The 19965-nt window shown below is 43.3% G+C and overlaps 1 protein-coding gene across 24 annotated transcripts in view; it reads left to right on the top strand.

The window, feature by feature from the left end:
• The window catches only part of NFASC (neurofascin), a 179917-nt gene that overhangs the window by 95442 nt on the left and 64510 nt on the right, over positions 1–19965 (top strand). For 13 of the 24 annotated variants that reach the window (XM_074935907.1, XM_074935909.1, XM_074935908.1 and 10 more), the window contains 11 exons: positions 1297–1347; positions 10243–10354; positions 11312–11496; positions 12413–12544; positions 14329–14472; positions 15186–15297; positions 15400–15566; positions 16446–16593; positions 17495–17619; positions 18874–18918; positions 19817–19918. In XM_074935907.1, the coding sequence (XP_074792008.1) occupies positions 1297–1347; positions 10243–10354; positions 11312–11496; positions 12413–12544; positions 14329–14472; positions 15186–15297; positions 15400–15566; positions 16446–16593; positions 17495–17619; positions 18874–18918; positions 19817–19918 (1323 nt within the window). The remainder of the gene's footprint in view (positions 1–1296; positions 1348–10242; positions 10355–11311; positions 11497–12412; positions 12545–14328; positions 14473–15185; positions 15298–15399; positions 15567–16445; positions 16594–17494; positions 17620–18873; positions 18919–19816; positions 19919–19965) is intronic. The other 11 variants (XM_074935913.1, XM_074935925.1, XM_074935924.1 and 8 more) reach the window with 3 other exon arrangements.

Below are 19965 nucleotides of genomic sequence, written 5' to 3'. Positions count from 1 at the left end.
TTTTTTTTTTTTTTGGTCTAAAGCTGTTGAGAGATATGTGCCTTATGGGTGTTGGCTACTTTAAGAAACGGGTAATCTAGCTGTTGAAAAATGATTACATTAAATTTCCATTATTTACATTCCATATGGGAGGGAAGAAAATTGCCCCTGCAGTTTGTAAAGATTCAGTAGAAAGATAAGGCTGTACTTTTTCCTGTAGTGGACTGAGGTAGGACTGCGTTCTTGTTCCAAACCTAATCCCACTTGATTCGTGTAGCTCTTGGACCCCTGATGAGTCGTCTTAACCCTTCCGAAACAGATGATGTATGTTGTTGATGTTTAAGCTTCAGGGCAGTGACTCTTCTTGTAAGCAATGTACCCAGTTTTTAAAAGTTCTAAAACTTTCTGTTCATTAGATGATGTCGTAAGATGGCTGTGTAGCATCTCTTTTTAAAATCTGATCACTCTTAGCAGATCCCAAATCAGCATTTAATATAAGATACATTTTAAAAATGTGAGGACAGAACCTAAGGTGGTGTATATCAGCATTGTTCATTGGAGCAATGCTGATTTACCCCAGCTGTGGATCTTGGCCCATGGTTCTAGCTATCATCCAGCAATCCTGTAATGCCAATTAAGGTTCTTCATAAAATAGAGTTGTTGGATTTGAGTGCCTGTCACCGACTGATGGATGTGTGTTAGTGAATAGTGGATTTTTATGAGACACAATGCACTTTAAAATCCTTTTAATTAAAAGGATTTTACAGTTGACTACTTTTAAATCCTAATTTTGTTAATTTTTATCACACCTTTCTGTGTGGTTGTGCTGTGGCTTAGCCAACCTATGTTTTATATGGACATAAAATAGCAAGAAACATGCTTCCCTCATGTGTTCAAGGAATCAAGAGCAAAATAGCCACTTGTCTCACATTGGAACTGGATTTTTCAAAGATACAGACACTCTCTTTATACCAAAAGAATCAAACACTTAAATTGCAGAAAGTGTTTATGAAACCATTAGTTGATATTTTATTTTTATATTTTGTTTTGACTCTACATCTTGTAGGAATGAAGCAGTCCTTTCTCCTTTCATTGCTGTCTTATGTTGCTGTTTCTTTCTTTCCGGACTGTTGTTCTTTTCGGAATATTTTGTGTGCTTGTGTTGCATAGCTGCAGTATTTTTACGTTTTCAGAATAATTTTGTGTTCTGGTCTTGGTATTTCATTCCTGCTTTCTTGCGTTCCTCCGTTACGCCTTCCGTTACTCAGTGCTTGCTTTGTTGCCTTTGGTGCGCTCATGTTCTTTTGTTTATTACAGAGAATCCCCATAATGAAACGTCTTTTCGAAATCACACTGACATGTACAGTGGTGAGTCAACACTGACTTCTGGAGAACTTCATGTTCTAACTCCTTTCTACCTAACCCAACTTACTCTTGTGTTAACACCCACTAGTTGGTTGGTCATTGAAACTGACAAGGCAATTGAGCGAACAAGTTAGCAATATTTATATACGTATATATATACACATATGCACCTACACACCATATATATGTAGTCCTGTTTCTGATTTTGTACTTATAGTTTCAACTTCATAAATACTGCACATGGAGGGGAGAAAACCCCCTAAAATATCATACAGTGTCCAAATTATTGAAAATTAAAGCTAATCAATTATCTGAACCCCCAGATTAGGGGCATTTGGATTAATTGAGTATGAACCAAAACAGAGCCCAAACAGCAAGGAGGTTTGGCCAAATTGAATCCAAATCCCCATTTCTACCGCAAATAGGATCCCCTTTCCAAAGAGCAGAAAACTTAAAAAGAAAATCCAATATTTCTCACCATTCAGAAAGCGCATCTATTATATTTGCAGCTAAATGTAGGCATTGAGAGGGGAAAAGAAATGTATGGTTTTCTGAAAAGCATGGTAATGTGTTTCTTTGTAGTGGTGTTATGCATGTTTTGAATGCTTTTTGAAGATTCTTTCTCTCCCCTTTGTCTGAGCAGAAAAACTACCTCAGGAGAATACATTTGTTGGGGGAAGCCCACAGCATACTCATAAATTATGCTTCAGAGGCACAATTGCTGAGCTCCCCAGGGCATGATCTTCCTTCTGAAATAAATTGAGAGTGTCGTGGAAGTGATGTGATAATGTAAATAATAGTGGGGGGCCACGGTGGGTTTATTTCATTCAGTGGTGTAGTGAGGGAGGATGTTTGCATAAAGTGCTGGAAACTGATTCATAACAGTGTTTGTAACCTCCGGCAGATATACCCCAGATATTGCTGCTGAGGAAGTGGGAGGATGTGCCCAAATGCAATGAATTCAGAGTATGCCTTTCATGGTTATGTTTGGGCTGCTCTGGGGGGAATGTCCCAAGTGCTGGTGCAGCCTGTATCATTCCCCCCTCATTAGACTATTCAGGGATGAAACTGACTCCAGAATAATGAGAGCGATTCCATTTCCTCTGAAACCATAAGAGGACTTTTGCTTAACACAAGGGACTGCGTTCTGCCCGCAGATATGCACAGGCAAACCCTAGTGGTGTCCTCACGCTCAAGTAGCTAGAATGCAAAGATTCTCCATGCTTTCAGTCTGAGCACTCTTCAGACCCTCCCTCCTCAAGGTGTCTTGCTTTGCACTGCCTGAGCAGAGGGAGGACAGACCTTTCACCCCCTAGCTAAGGAGAACCCTGCCATTGGGGAGTCCCTATTAGACATACAGCCAGCATAGCTGACTCTTATGCTAAAGCTCTTATCCTCCCCCTCTGCATCCCGCAGCAGGATGTGCATTGCAGGAGAGAGAGACACTGTCTCATACAGTTCCTTGGTGCCTGGCAGAGCAGCCCCCAGTGCATTCAAGGCTGGGCAGGAAATCAGGGAGCAGTAACCAGGTCACTAGTGGCCCCAGCACCACATCTGCTGCACCTAAGTTGAGTGCAGCAGAGAATCTGGACCAAAGAAGGTCTGCCACCTTATAATCAGATCGCCATTTCATTCTCATCAACCAAAGGAGGAAAATAGCAGTAATATGGGCATGTTATTGTGACACTATCAACCTACTAATGGCTTGGAGAATTAGCTAGATCAGAAAGGTAGCAAAGCTCTGCAAAGCAGATGAATTCCAAATCAGGTAGAAGCTTTGCACTATCAGGAAGAATAGGGAATACTGCTGCTTAAGCAATTGAAGGCCTTGCAGGGTTTTTTTTGGCAACATATTGCCTGACTGCAGAAGTCTAAGCAAGTTGGATAAAATCTTGCAAGAGTATTGAAATGCGTTTTCTGCCATGATTTCCTGCCAAATGAGATGGCCAAGAGAGGATTCACACACCCCCCCTTTTGTATCGCCCTGTATGAGACTTGTTGAGAGTGCTCTGAGTAATAGGGATGCCGTATGGGCGAGGAAGGGTACTCCTTCTTGAAATGTGGATTTTTTTTTTTGAGTGAAAACTGTCTCAAGAACTATTGAGGGGGATTTGGCATGTTAGAAACCCAGAACAGTGCTGGCAGTGTAAACACCCTGCTAAGCAAGTAGCAGTGTCAGAAGATATGCTGTGTTTAACTGAAGTCAGGGATGCCCTTGAAATGGGAGAAGACTAGTTATGCCCAGTATGGATGGCTTTGAATGGTCAAGAGTGAAATTAGCTCCAGTAGGAGCAGTGGTTGTTACATAAACTGATTCAAGTCTCCATGCGATGGAAGTAGAAGGAGATTTCTCCTCTGTGCCTGTAGGTATAAATCCATGGGAAAATGGAGAGAAAATCCTATAGAGAATTGTCCTTTAAAATGTATCTGATTAATACTCATTGGCTAATGAAGCTGGACAAATGCCGTTTAAATAAATAGAAGTTTGAATTTCTAAGTGAATCCCTTTACACCGTTTGCACCATTTTTGTGTTCACTCTCCTCAAATAATCTAGGGACAGAGATTTTTCTGCCAGGAAGGTAACACAAACTGCATAAGAGGAACAGAATTTTGAATTCCTCTCTGTGAGTTTCCGCACAGGAAAACTGAATCTAAGAGTCCCTCTGCACCTTGTCCTGGGGATTGTAATTTCCAGCCCATGTAGATGTCTGCACTTTAGCTCTGAGTGACCTAGCCACAGTGGCAGGACAGGCTAGCTGCCCTGAGTACATTCCTGCCCAGGACCATAGGTTCTGGGGGCAGCTAGCCCATTGTCCTGTCCAAGCCATTGCTATTCCTAGTGAACTAGCACCTGAGCTGGACGTCACATCTCCAGCTTGAAATGTAGACATGCCCCAAGAGTTGAGCTCCTCCAATCAGGGGAAAAGAAACATATTAGGTGACCTTGTGTGTCCAGTCCAACAGTTCTAACTTTCCATGCCAGACCCTCCCAATCAACTGTAGACAAGTGAACTACAGACCAAGAATTGTTCTTAGAAATTATTCTGAAAATTTATTTTAATAACTAATCGATTTGAGAAAATCATGCTAAATTAGCGAACAGAAAAATGTGTCTAATTAGTCATTCAAATTGGATTATTTGCCCAAACCAGTTTCATGTAGCAAGTAAACCTGCAGAGAAAAGCTTTATAGCTGTAACGTCTTTCTGCGGTGCAAATTGCCATAAGTAAAAGTCAGGCACTTGGCTGGACGTGACTGCAGAAACTTTAGGGATACTTTTAAATGGCTATTCAAAATTTGGGGAAGGGAATGGAGGAGGACCTGCTGCACTTCTGGATCCTTAGCGCAGGTTTCATTGTACTGGAGTAACTGAGTTGACACCAGTCACGTATATGTGTTGGCTTTTTTCCCCTTCCTCCACCTCCTCCCCTCACCTTCTGTTGATCCTTAGAGTCAAAAGAGACCCATCTGCTCCAGCCTACTGTATAAACCCCTTCCTGCTGCCACGATTACCACCAAATAGCAGATTTTGAAGGCAGCGGGAGCAGTTTTTATAGGGCTCTCGGTTACTGCATGTGGACTCAGATCAAAACTTTGTGCCATTGCGTCTAGCTGTGGTACTTAGGTTCCCGTGTTGGGTGCACAAACCTGCATCCCTTACTCATGCAAGGAGTTCCATTTGCATCAGTGGGTTTCCTTGCATGAGTAAGGGCTATGTACGAGAGGGAAAATTGCCAAGTTGACTGCTCAGTAAATGGAACATCCAGCTGCACCATGAACGTCCATAGGGGTTCGGGAAGAACAGTAGCTGGACATAAAGCAATGCCCCGTTCAGATGAACAAGGGATGTGCATACCTCTTAGTGCTGTGTCTGAGTTTGTATACAGGCTCAATGAGACAGCGGTAGATAGCCCTCCTTTGACAGCCAGAAGGGCTAGCACCACCACTTAGTATTAAATAGAAGCTTAGCTCTTGAAGAATACAACAGAAATTGTAGCAAAACCCTAAACCCAGACCCATTGGCCCTCCCCTGGCACATATTTAAATTGCTGTCCCCTCTATGGATAACTCCCCATCTGCAGAAGCATAAAAGGTAGTGGAAAACATCTGCTCCTGAGACACATGCATCAGTCCAGTTAACAGGACATGTGTATCCGCATCCGAGCCGCAAAAATAGTCTACAGATATCGGTGGATTTGCAGGGCTGTAGATACAAAATTTGTATCCGCATCTGATCCGCACAAATGGGCCACGGATTTGCAGGGCTCTAGCTGTGCACCAAGGAGGGAATGGATGCTCCAGCATCTTCTGAATGCTTAGATGACCACCAGCTGAGATCCTGTCACATTCTAAAGTCCTTGGCAACCTCCTCAGCAGCCCAGTGTCAGAGAAAGCTTGTGCAGAGCTTCCCACTAGTACAGCCCATGGACAGTGTGTTGGGATGGAGATTACACGGCAAACTTGCCGTGCGTGTGCTACAGCGAAGCTGCTGGAGGCTGCTTCCTCTCCCCTCCCCGCAACAATCTCCACTGCATGCGACCATGCCGGAGGCAGGAGCTGCCAACAGAGCAGCTCTCCGAGGAGCCAGGTATCTATGTCTGTGCTACCTTGCATGTGGATCCTGAAAATTGCAGTTAGACACTGAACAATCACGGGAGCTGACCTGTTATTGAAGGAAGCAGCTAAAGAGTAGAGGGGTGTTTTCATCCTGATATTTGGGGCGTGGCATTATATGCATATACGAAAAGCTTCATTCATATCGAACTTCGCTATCAGGGGTCTCCTAAAAATCCCACCAACTTTCATGCAGTTAGAGCCCTGATGCAGCAGTGCCTGCCCCCACATCTCCCCCAGAGCGGGTGACCGAAAGAACACCTTGCTTCAATTTCCATTCCCCTGCATCTCTCTTAGATCACACCCACCTGCAACCCAGCTAATAGAAGAGGGGACGCCTGTTACCATTTGCAATAAACATAAAATATTTATGTTCTGTCTGCTTTGAATATTAAATTACAGAACAGCCAATTGGAACCATCCTCAAAGCCTCTGATTAGAATCCCAGATGCCAAATGCTTAGACTTGAACTCTCCCTAGGGTTTTTTGTTCTGGGTCAGATCCAAAACGTAGAGAGGGTCAGTATTTTCAGTTCTGATGCAGTTAAAATTGCAGCAGGTGCATCTTCTGAAACTTTACCCTAATATGGTAGAAATGTAATAAGATCAGCTGATCTTAGGGTAAAACTGTTATGGGAGCAATTCCTGAGATTATCATCATCATGTAATCCAGACCTGAATGCTAGCCACATATCCGTCTTGAACCTAAACCCCAGGCTGATAATGAGTAAATGGCTATCGTCTTCTCAAAGCCTATTTAGTAGGTGGGCTTAAAGTGTCTGTACTTTGGTTTCCCTTTCAGTAAAAGGGAGATGATGATATTTAACATCCTTTGTAAAGTACTTTGAGATCTCTGGATGAGAAGTGCTATATAAGAGCTAAGTATCATCATTATTAACATTCTACTAGTTGGAAAGATTTACCGGCGCCAGAAATTTCTTGCCTTTAAGATAAGGAACTCCACTGGAAATGATAGAATTATTTCAAACCAGTGGAAAACTTTTTAAAAGTGGCTCGCTGTACAGAAAGCAAATAGATACAGCTTCTAAATATGTATCTAACTCCTCTTTCAAGGTTCTTAGTAGAAATTAAATGTTCTGCAAGCTGTTTCCAAATTTTAAAATCTGTAAGGTTAATATACGAAAAAAATAAAAATGCCTTTGATTAGCACTTCAGTGCTCAGGGCTGCAGGCACTGGAGTTACGTGGTTGTTTTAAACTATCCTGATCACGCCTGCATGAGGTTTATTTTATATAGATGAACAATGGTGGCAATAACGGGTGTATGACTAGCAGAGCAGGTATAAAAATCCACTTCCAATTTATTTATTTATTTCCATGTTCCAACCAAAGAAATGGACTAAGACTTTTCTAGCAGGCTGATATTTTCTGTCTGTCACTGTCCCCACAAATCTGGAATTGGAATTTTATGTCTGCCTGGAATGATTTCTGCAGCACCCTAATGTTAAATGGCAAATGTTTATCAGATGTACTAAGACAGAACCTTATTATGAGCTCCCCAGTGTGTTTGTAGGGTGCTTTAAAAGAACTGGGACAGGATACTAATTTCCCTTCCTTTATTTTTTAATTGTCATCATTAATATATGGCTGGTAAAATTGCTTGTACTGCTTCTCTTCCCTGACTGGTGCCTTCCCTGGCTCCCGAACAAACAAAATAGTTGTTGAAGTGAGACATGCACCCTGTTTAGACATATACCATACAGTGATTGCCATGAAAATGAACATTTGCCTACTGAGTAGTGTCAAAGAGGATGTATTTCCCGCATCTCTCTGTATAAAATAGGAAATACCTGCAGAAATGCTGTTACCATGGTGTGGTAGCTGTCGACAAGTATTGCCTTCATAACACCAGCCACTATGTTTGCAACCTAGCCTTCATACGCTAGTGTTGGGTTGGTATTGTAGGGCTGCCTTAACTAGGAAAGGGAGCTTATCAAGTGGTAAGAAAGAAGTTAAATATGTGTATCTGTCTACGGCATTGGTAAATGTACTGTATCGTCAAGGTAAGGTCAAGACTTGTACGTGGTGGTAATCCATTAACCGAATAATTGACTAACCGTCTCACCAGCACTTGTTGACCATTAATCATTTTGTATTTTAAAAGTCATGTGATGTGTGTGCGCAGCTGTGGTGTGGTAGACTCAAAGCCAATTGGGAAGCTGTGGTTTGGGCTGCAGGTAGCTTTTCTTTTGAGGGCTCTGATCACAAATCTTTCCTGATGTCTTAATGGAGTGAACGCCACAAACTGTTTTCCCTTGTCATCCCAGCCCCTCCCCTTAAGGAACAAACAATAAAAAACGGTTACTAGCCTGTCAGATAGGATGCTCCTCAGATATGTGTGATCCTACGGGTACCACAGAATCCCCCCCTCTTGCTCTCACAGGCACACACTGGGCATAACTGACTTGAGCTGTATTTCTGATGCGTGCTGGTTATTGAGCTAAAGAATCTTTTGGGTCAGAGGGGGCCAGCTACTTCCACTCCTACTCATCCATCATAGCAGAGTTGGGCCCATTATCCCTTTCTAACTCAACATCTCCTCTAGCCTTGAATGTCTCCCATTGTTGATAATCCATCACCTACCCTTGGCCATTTTGTTCCACTTCCACTACTGCTGTTCTAAGCCCATTGCATCTTATGTCCTCATGGTTGTAAGTTAATAACTACAATCATCTTTAACAGAAAGACCTTTATGTATCTGTAGACAGTGGTCATGTCTCTTCTCAGTTGCCTTCTCTCTAACCTTTCCCTAGTTCCCTTAAACTTTCCTCTTAGGTTGCCTTGTCTGATTGTTTGTAGTTTTTGTCACTGTCCTCTGTGCTCTCCAATTTCATTTTGTTTTTTAAAGAACGATACCATTTTAGGCCTAAAAGTTACCAAATAGAGCAGAATAATCACCTCACCCTTATTACAGGCCTAGACAACACTGTCACTCCAACTTATTTTCATGCTCATAACCACATCCTCTTGTGTGGTACTACTGCCTGGCCAGTATAGTAAATGCCTCCATTTGTGTGTTGGATTACTGTGTCCTACATGAAGCACTTTGTCTTTTGTTATTTTAAAATCTCATTTGATTTCAGCCAACTTCTCCTTCCAAGATTCTACTGTGTTTTAATTCCGTCCACCAAATTGTTTGTGAACTCTACTCCTTCAGCTCCAATTAATCTACAAAATTAAGTAGTGTACTCGTCTACTGCATCAAAATCCTACTGAGGCCTGGGTCAAATCCTACAGTCCTTATGCAGACAAAATTCCCACTGAGCAGCCAATAGGGGTCTTGACTGGATAAGGATGAAAGGAGTTGGCTTATACTGAAGTATCAGATCCAGAACACACGCTAGTAGAATACAACTCAGTATCTCTTCCTAAACTAACCCTAAATTGTTAATCTTGTTTCTGAGCTGCACTTTTGTTTCAGCCAGTTTTGTACCTGTTCATATAGTGATTCCATGTCAGTCTCGTGTCTCTGGTTTCCGTATGGAAATGGTATATGGAACCATGTCAGATGCCCAACTACAGATGAGATTTTGTACACTCTGTCCACAGAATTTCCTTTAACAACTTTTTTCTTTGTTAACCATATCAAAGAAAGAAATTAAGGGCCAAATTCTGCCCTAATTTACACTTATCCGGCCAATAGACCACGGTAGGGTCTTGCACTGGGACAACTGAGGGGATCGTCCAGCAGTGCACTTAAGCATGTGTGTATGGAGTGATGCTAAAGTTGCACATTTTCTTAAGTGCTTTGCCGGATCAAGGCCTGAATGCCAAATCTGGCCTTAATTTGGTTTGGCACGGATTGTATTTCATAACCAAGATTGCTTAAAATTCATCATCAGATTTCCCTCTAGATGCTTTGAGTTGGAGCACTTTATTAATTGGACATAATTCCTTCTGAGCTCAGTGTGTTGGCAAACCCTTGTGTAGCAACTGGTCCCATAACACTGACGGAAGAGAAGTTATGTGGTTCTGTTATGGGGTCGTTCAGCTTGATGTGGAACATTGGTGCATCCACATGAATCCAAGTAGAACCAGCTTTATTGGGATGATGGTCTGATGACCTACTACAGTCCTGCAAGATGGTCGTGAAAACCAACTAACTTAGTAAAGTACCGTGTGCACTCATGATGCTACAGATACATTCTTCCCCTGTTGCTATATCGCTTCTCTCCACTCAGGCAGCTCTGTGTGTTACTGGTAGAAACGGCATGGAGGAGGAGATTTAAAAAGTGGTCTGTTTTTTTTTTTCTGCTGATTTCAGCCCGAGGGGTTATGGAAACGACCCCCAGCTTCATGTATCCCTACGGGACCTCAAGCAACCAGATAGTGCTGAGAGGGGTGGACCTCTTACTCGAGTGCATTGCTTCAGGAGTGTACGTACCACTTGCCCCAGGGGGGAGGGGGAATGGTTTCTGGCATCTCCTTATCTGTTCTGCTCTGGGTAGTAAGCAAACTGTACAGTCCCCGATGCTCCACTTTTGCTATTCACTTCAGTGAAAGTAGGATGCAGTCCACGGTGTCTTGCTCCCCAATGGAAGGACAGGTAACTGCAAATGTCCTGTGGGCAAGAGGTGGAAAGATGCATCACAAAAGTGGAAGCTGGTGACACTAGGTTTCTGTTTTCTCTGTGTTGGATCAGTTTTCTTTTATTTGTCCACTTTGGAGATGTAGTGACACATGAAACAGTGTCCTACCAAATATAGGGAAACAGGCCCCACTGTAGTCCTTGTGAGTGCCCAACTGGCCAGGTCTGGCTACAGGAGTGTGCACCAGCTAAAACTATGCAGAAGAGATCGAGTAGTATCCATGAGTCAGAAATTCACTCCTAGTGGTGTTAGTGAAGGTCAGGATCCTTGATCAAGATCCTGGTGTAAGTCAGGAGGGAAGGAGAGTGAGTCATCTGTGGAAACCATTGGGAGGACGAAATCTAAGGGGACTGGTTTAAGTGGTTCTGAATTTGGAGGAATCTCATAGCTTCATAGATATTAAGGTCAAGAGGGACCATTATGATCATCTAGTCCGACCTCCTGCACAACGCGGGCCACAGAATCTCACCCACCCACTCCTGCGAAAAACCTCTCACCTATGTCTGAGCTATTGAAGTCCTCAAATCATGGTTTAAAGACTTCAAGGAGCAGAGAATCCTCCAGCAAGTGACCCGTGACCCATGCCTCATGCTACAGAGGAAGGCGAAAAACCTCCAGGGCCTCTTCCAATCTGCCCTGGAGGAAAATTGCTTCCTGACCCCAAATCTGTTTGTTTCCTGTACAGTACATATCTTGACGAGCCTCCTCTCAGATATGACCCCTAATCTGTCCTCCCCTCCTTAGACCAGCACCAGACATCATGTGGTACAAGAAAGGAGGAGAGCTCCCAACGGACAAAACCAAGTTGGAAAATTTTAACAAGGCCCTTCGCATCACCAACGTCTCTGAAGAAGACTCTGGGGAATACTTCTGCTTAGCGTCCAACAAAATGGGCAGCATCCGTCACACTATCTCAGTGAGAGTGAAGGGTACGTCATTTTTTATCCTACCATTCATTCAAATTACTTGAGCCGTTAGAATTCCAGAGCCATGGGGAGGGTGAGGGGCTGTTCTTGTTTGTTCAGACCTATGCTAATGGGATAATCTGTGCTTTGCAGAACTGAGATGGATGTTTGCCTATACCCACACACATTTGCATCTCAACCAGACTGATCTCCTGATCCAGGTCCTCAGTTGGTGAAAATCAGCATAGCTCAGTGGATATTTTTTTTAAATAGAGCTACATTAATTTACATCATGCAGTAGAAAAAAATTCTTTCGCTGCTTTTTTAGCTCATGTAGGAGTACATGGTCATCCCGCCCCATCCATCTCAGAGGGAGGCCATGCCCCCTCATGCTCGGGTCTCTCCCTAGGCCAAGATTGTTGGGAGATTAGCAGCCTCTGAGGCCCTGGCCCTCTAGGCTGGGCCAAGTGGCCGGTAGTCCAGGGCTCTGGCCTCAGGCAGGGCAGAGCAACCAAGCGTTTATAGGCTCAGGCCGTCAGGCAGGGCAGAGCCCCCAAACAGTCTAGGGGCTCAGGGAAGTCTGACATCCTTGTTCTGGCAGACAGCAGACAAACGTAGGCCTCTAGGCCTAAGGTCGGGAGGCTGCCACTCCAGGGTTGGGATTGGCTAGGAACATTAGGCAAAGGTCGACTGTAGAGATTTTACTCTTCAGTACTCAGCATAGCCAATGCCCATCTGTTTTCTAGTGGCTAAAATACAGGACTTGACTTACAGCGACATCACTTCCGCCTTGGGGAAGGGCCCATTTCCTACATGTGGCATGTGGTGGGGAACTCTTTCTGTGGTGTCAGCTTCAACAACTAATTAATGGAGAGAAATTCAGCGGAGGTAACCACAATGCATGTATAACTTGTCTGTATACACATTCCTGTCTTTAAAGCGGCCCCTTACTGGTTGGACGAACCACAAAACCTTATTTTGGCCCCTGGTGAAGACGGTAGACTCGTGTGTCGAGCCAACGGGAACCCGAAGCCTACAATCCAGTGGTTGGTGAATGGAGAGCCCATAGAATGTAAGCAAGCTGATGGCTTTGGGGCTCCCTAGCAGGGACTGAATTATATTCATTATAGAAGCATGCACCAAAACCATGAGGAATTTCATATAAATTGCTCCTCTTTACAGGGTGGAAAAATAATAAGCATGAGTCATGCTAAGGGTGTTTTCAAGATCTTAGTTATTTGAGATGTTTCAAGCGCATGTGCCTTCCTCATGGTGTCTTTCATCATCCTTTCCATGAGTGGAAGATCTAGTTATGACAGTGTTACAACTGGGACACCAAAGGTCACTTTAAAACAAAAAAACAAAAAAAAACAAAAAAAAGTTTTTGGTGCACTTAAAAATGACCAGTAGCAATGGTGAGAGCCAAGAAGAGTGCAGGCAGGCATCCATCATGCCGGTAGCTCTCTTGTTATCCTTCAGTCCCATCAATATACACTCCCCTCCATTAATGAGGAGATGAAAACTACAATGCGGATTAGAATGAAATTAACATTGGACTGGACAAACCAAGAATAACAAGGAAAAATCCAATATTTGTGTTGAACAGAGGAGTCTTAATTTAAAGTTAAGTGTGTATAGGTGTGACAGAGTTCAGGCAACTAAATGACTGGATATCTGTGTGTGTTATGTAATGTCTAGCGCTTGCTATTTTAGGATTAGTTCCTAAAACAATGGATTTTTATTGATTTCCCTCACTAAAAGTAATTTGTCATGGAATCATTGAAGAATATTATCAATGCCTAACTTAATGTAACATTGCTTCTGCATCAGAATCCTTCTGTAATGCTCATTGGCTTCAGATGCATGGTTATGAATTGTGGAGCAATCACATTTCAACAAGATCCTTCTAAAAAGAAACCGAAAATGACCTGAAACTAATCCTGCTAAACTCTTTTGGTCACTTCAGATAAACTAGAGAGAAAGGTCATCTGTCTTTTAAAAGCGAACTGATAATTCTTCAAGAAGTGTCCCTGTGGGTACTCCACTTAAGGTGTCTTGGCGCCCTGCTCTTGTAATCGGAGATTTGTAGTAGCAGTGCTCAACTGGGCCGCGTGTGCGCCATAGCTGTCTCACGCTGGTCCGAGTGGTTACATAGCGGTGCGCAGTCAACCGTCCCCAAGTTCCTTCTCTACCCCAGAGAATTGGCGTGAACCTCTGAAGTAGAGAGGAGGAGGGAGGATAGTGGCGCACCCAGAGGGACAAGCATCTTGAAGAACTTCAGTTACTTCACAAGGTGAATAACCGTCTCATCTGTCATATAAATAAGGTCTAGGCCACATAAAAGACCCTAAACTATGGCCCATATGATTACCTTAAATAATAATTTACATTCCCCCTGCTCACTAATCACTCACTACAGAGTGGATGGCAGAGAGGAGCAGGTTGAGACTGAAATTGACTCTATAAATCCTCCTCAAAATGATGAACTCAGCATTTCCCAGGCATTACCACCCTGCTTTGTGCTGGGGTTAAAGAGTCACACCGTGCCCTAGGGGCCAGGGTCTGAACATGAGCACTATTGGCCGCAGGCCATGCCAGACACCTGGCATAGCCCCTAATGATCTTGGTCTGCAGATAACCTGAGGACTTCACAGACTCCCATGCTGGCACTCTGAAAAGCTTTACTCCATCCTCAGCTTGCTCTGTTGGGTATGTTCAGTAGGATAACCAATTGTAAGCGGGGTCAGGGGGTTGGATGTCTCGGGGAGTGGTTAATGGGCTTTGGAGCCTTTCACCCAAGTAAAGTTTAATAGCAAACCGAAGAGCTCTCTCTTCCTCCTTCTGTTTGTTCTGAAGCTGCTCCTCCCAACCCAAGTCGGGAAGTGGCCGGAGACACCATTGTATTTCGGGATACCCAGATTGGCAGCAGCGCCGTGTACCAATGTAATGCTTCCAACGAACATGGCTACCTTCTGGCTAACGCCTTCGTCAGCGTTCTGGGTAACTATCTAATGCTACAGATGGTCTGCTGATATCTGTGTTACGAAGGTGGATTGGGAAGGTCTTTACAGTGAACAGAGGAGTTGTTTAACTTCCCGGCCTAGAGGTGTTCATAAGAAAACAGTACTCTCTGAATTCATGGGTGAAATCACCATCTCCCATAGAACAACATTCCCAAAATCTCTGGCTAATTTAAGTCATGATAGATAGCAACTGTAGTGGGTTAAGATTGTTAAGGATGCTGGTGGCAGGACCGCCAAGCATCAGGGCTGGTGTTGGCAGGAAGGCCATAAATAGAAGGTAGTAAGAGACAGAGAGAGCAGTGGAAGGGTAAAAGTGAAGGGAGGGGATAGGAGGAAATGTGGGAGCTTTGCAAAGCCTCGAAGAAGGAACTTGAACTTGAGGTGCAAGAAAAAGAGGGAGTCCTGTGACTAGAAAGGAGAGATGGGGAGATGGTGTGGTTACAGCACATGGGATTTTAAAAACACAAGATGCTCTTTTGACAGGTTTCAGAGTAGCAGCCGTGTTAGTCTGTATCCGCAAAAAGAAAAGGAGTACTTGTGGCACCTTAGAGACTAACAAATTTATTTGAGCATAAGCTTTCGTGAGCTACAGCTCACTTCATCGGATGCATGTAGTGGAAAATACAGTGGGGAGATTTTATATACACAGAGAACATGAAACAATGGGTGGGATGCTCTTTGTTGTTTAAGATGTGCCTCCCCGGATTCTTGCCCCACGGAACCAGCTGATCAAAGTGATTCAGTATAACAGGACCCTCCTTGACTGCCCATTCTTTGGCTCCCCGATCCCCACTTTGCGCTGGTAAGGATTCCAACACTCAGAACTGCTGATTGCAATGGGCTTTGGAATGAGCCACTTCCTGCTGCTGCTTCCTCTTACAATAGTTTCTTGTATTGTTGTGAGGTTTAAGAATGGTCAGGGAAGTGCCTTGGATGGAGAGAACTACCAGAGGCATGAAAATGGAAGCTTGGAAATAAACATGGCTCGGAAGGAGGACCAGGGAATCTATACCTGCGTCGCCACCAACATTCTGGGTAAAGCAGAGAACCAGGTTCGTTTGGAGATCAAAGGTAAGAGACAGTGCTGTCAAAGCGTTGCACGTACAGGCCCACCTTCTCACAAGCATCCACAATTTTCCATGGGCATCAGTTTACATCCACAAGTTGAGTAGTTAGCTGGCTAATTCTCGTGCTGTGCATCAAGCACAAACATACCCACAAAACTGGGATCCCAACACATTTAGTTTCCATTAAATGCAAGACTGATTTTCAAAGAAGCCTAAAAGAATTCAGTGGTGGCTGGTGCCTAACTCTCTTGTGCTCCACTGAAAATCACAGCATAAAGGATTTATTTTTCCTTTACCAATTTTTTGTTACACACTTTCATAGCCTATAGGTAAAGAGGCAGATCTTAAGAGCTGGAGTATGGTGTAGTTTAGCTTTGTTTTTGTAGTTTAATATCACAGAATTATGTGGTTGGATACTTGAAGATCTGAATGACTGTCTGAGGACTTTGTTTTGTTTTTTAAACATGATGAGCTGCCTAGAGCATGAGATAAATACCAGGCACATTGAAACACACACAAGATGCGCAGCAGTCGAGCAAGGTCACAGTTCAAGCAGCAATGAAATGTTTGAGTAAAGCGAACAGTTTCTGTTGTGGCTTCGCTTTCCTAGTGAAATGCCCTTTGACTCAAAAATCCTATTTTAGATCATGTCCGTGTGTATTAAAGGGAAGGTGCATTGCTGAGTGTAAGATAGGTAGAGTGATACTAAATTACCCAGCTTATAAGCAGGTACTTGTAAGTAATGGAGAGTGTGGCCAGCTGGATGGCTTGTGGCATTTGCCTGACTTTTACAAGTCACACTCCATCTCCCCTTTGGTCTGGGTACCGAGCTATAGACCCTACTGTTATATGCCTACAAGTGACATCTTGTGATTCTTCGCAGACCCAACTAGGATCGTGAGAGGGCCAGAAGATCTGATTGTAAAGAGGGGCTCCATGGTTCGATTAGACTGCCGTATAAAACATGACTCTACGCTGAAACTCACAGTCGCCTGGCTGAAAGATGATACACCTCTGTACATTGGAAACAGGTCTGTGCACTGCCATATGACCGTATATCTGTAGTTACATGCTCCTTCTGTCTCCCAAGATAGTATTACTCTTCGCTCTGTCTTTATAGGATGCTCATTTCAAGAGCCAGTGCGTGTAAACAATTTGTCTGGTTTCACAGCCCAGACAGCATTTCTCACATTCAACCAGGAGGGGGAGAGTATGCATAGAATACCCAGTGTCCCTATGATTCGACACTGAGTGGTGCTACATTTCTGTGGTGTTAGCTCCTTCAAATAGAAAGTGACTAGCAATTTGGAATTGATTTGATAGTTACGCAAGACTTTTTGATCTCAGGTTTCATTTATATAAAAATATCAAAAAGATTGAAATCAGTGTTTGTTTTTTAAGAATCTCAATAAAGTATCTTGGTTTAATAACTACAAACTATTTCAGAATTAATTCTTGTCTGCTTTGATCTACTGTGCCAGTACAATTGCAGTTCCCCTTTCCCAGTCTCTGTCTCCCATCTGGAGAAAAGGAAATGAGCTTTTGATCATGGGACTCAAACTGTTCCCTGGTCAGAAACTTGTTCCCATAGAAGAATCTGATTCCATCTCCTGGCCTGCTAGGATTATTTCATCTGCTTAGTAATGTATAGCTATACAGCACTGTAGAGACTCTGATGCCATGGGAATAAGTTCAGTATGAATACCTGGATAGCTAGATTATGCATCTGCCCTGGACAAAATATAGAAAAAACAACAAACAGAACGAAAAGTACATCCCTGTCCTGATGAATGTAAAACATGAGTCAAACCCAGCTAGACTTACTCATGCAAATAGTCCTATGGAATCCAATGGGACTTTTCACATAGGTTAAGGCAAAATCCTTCAACACCTAACACTGTGTGTTTTTGTTATCAATTGTATCCTTTCAAGGATGAAGAAGGAAGATGACGGTTTGATAATCTATGGTGTGGCTGAAAAAGATCAAGGAGATTATACATGTGTAGCCAGTACTGAACTGGACAAAGACTCCGCCAAAGCATTCCTCACCGTGCTAGGTAACCATTCTTCCACTTGAATTTACTACTAACTCAGAGATTGGAGCCTCATAGAAAGCAAAGTAATAGAACTAAAGGCATTGGTTTGTTAGTACAGACTGATTATTCGTGTCAAGTTCTCACAGCCAAACTTGGGTAATGCATGATCAGACACAGTGAAATTTAAAAAATGTTTAACATTTAATGTAATTTAATACTTTTGTAGGTCAAGCCCTTATTGCCATAGCTATCAGTGGTTTTACGTAGGTTTGCTGTGAGCTTCTTAAGCAAAGTAGTGTCGTAAAAATGGTTAGTTTCTCCATCAGTGTCTTAATGGGACTTAGTGAATACATGCAGCCTCATTTCAAACCTGCTCTAATATTGCAATTGAACCTTCCAGTTCAGCAGATACTGAAAATAAAGGGGTGGAGAGGAAAAGACAGAATACATAAGGAGAAATAAGCCACATGGAAATCAAGTACAGAGAGACTGAGTTGAAAGGAGCTGAGGGGGAAAGAAATCAGTTCCTATATGGAGCCAAAAATGCTCAAACATGGGTGCCTAAGCTTAGGCATCCAAATAAGAGGTCTGCTCTTCAGTGGAGTTAGACATCTGCAATTCCAATTGAAGTCAACAGGAATTCAAGCTGCTCATGACCTTTGAAAATCAGGCCCCTTATTTAGATGCTAAGCTATAGTGGGAGAGAGAGGAAACATGCCCTAGTCCTACAGGCTTTGCTCCAGGTGGAAGTGGTAATGAATCTCCTTTTTTGGCAGGGGGAGGAATGGATTTAAAGTACAAGGGAAATGGGTTTTATAGACTGGGATTGGGTTTGTGGCTGTTAGACCTACTCTCAAACTTTGAACTCCATGTTGAGGCTCATCTACCCTTAGTTCTCAACTACCAGAAACCTCTTGAAGAGCCTGCGCCTGTTTAAATCAATGTTGAATGTATTGCTGGCTCACTCAGCATGCTGTAAGGATCCTGCATCCCTAATCACTCAGCTAAATTTGATTTTTCCATTTTCTTTAACAGATAATTGTGCTTAAGCTAATTAACTCGTTTGTTTCTCCCATGTGCAGCCAGCCCAAAATGGATTAGAGGTTATGGGAGCCCCTTTGAGTCTCTAGGGGGCGGGCTACAAGTACTGATGCTCACTGGATCCCACACTGGAAATGGAATCCGCCTCTAACTTGTTTTTACTACATGCCCCTTTGATGAGCCAAGTTTAATCAGTAAACTAACTCCGTTAACAGCCAATGTCTTACCTTGCAGCTGTCGTGTCTGCTCCAACTAATCGTATGACAGCCTTACCCAAAGGTAATCACCACTAATCAGTTTGGTTTATTGAAACCCTTTTATTTGTATATGCTTTGTTTTGTTTGGCCTTTGCAATAACTCTAATGGGAAATGTAGGGCTGGAGGGGTTGAAAAGACCAAGACTGATGCTCCAAAGCCTGCTACAGCATGTTATTTCTAAGAGTCGTCACAACTAACCATGAGCAGAAAGCTGCTGTGGTATTTTTGTAATGGGTGTCACAGTGCAGTATGGTATCACTCACCCACTCTGCCACCGCCACCTTGCCTGTAGTAAGACCCTGAATGGGGAGTTAGGAAACCTGGTTCTGCCACTGATCTTCTGGGACATTGGCCAAGTCACTGCCTCAATCAGTAAAATGGGGGTGAAAATAGTTAGTTTCTTGTATGGCTCCTCTAAAAGGAAGGTGACCCAAGAGTGTAGAGTCTTATGACCTTGCTCTACAAGAACAAATGTGGTTTGTTTTCCTTGTCTTTTTGTCAGTCCACCATCCATACAGTATATAACCCACCATGTTTTTCCTTAGGTTTGATGCCTTTGTTCTATGTACGCACACCTCTTTCTGCATTTGAATGTAGAGGGTTTTTTTAATCTTCATACACTACATTCTTGGGCATTGCCAGCCCCACCAATATACCCTGGAAAGGCCAACTGCACTCCCACAAAGAGCCCTGCTGAAGGGCACTATATTTTTTCAGATTAAGAAAACACACTTCTCTGCTAAGAACTGAATGGAAACAACTCCTGTCACATGCAGCTGCTGCCAATGACTTTCTCACTGCTGCCTTTGAGAGTTAGGTAGAACTCTCAAAGGCACCCAAGGCATTAGGTGTTCAGTTCTCATTGACTTTCAGTGGGATTGCCAAAGGAGCCAAACTTTGGTTGTTACTTTGCCAATAGAACGACCTGAGCGGCCTCGTGACCTGGAGCTGACAGACCTGGCAGAAAGGAGTGTGCGCTTGACATGGATACCTGGTGATGACAATAACAGCCCAATCACAGGTTGGTGCTCACCCCTCCCCTCTAACACCAGACCAGGCTGTATTTGT

Source organism: Natator depressus, chromosome 21 (genome assembly GCF_965152275.1).
Source record: "Natator depressus isolate rNatDep1 chromosome 21, rNatDep2.hap1, whole genome shotgun sequence".
NCBI lineage: Eukaryota > Metazoa > Chordata > Testudines > Cheloniidae > Natator > Natator depressus.
This window is presented reverse-complemented; position numbering and strand designations above follow the sequence as displayed.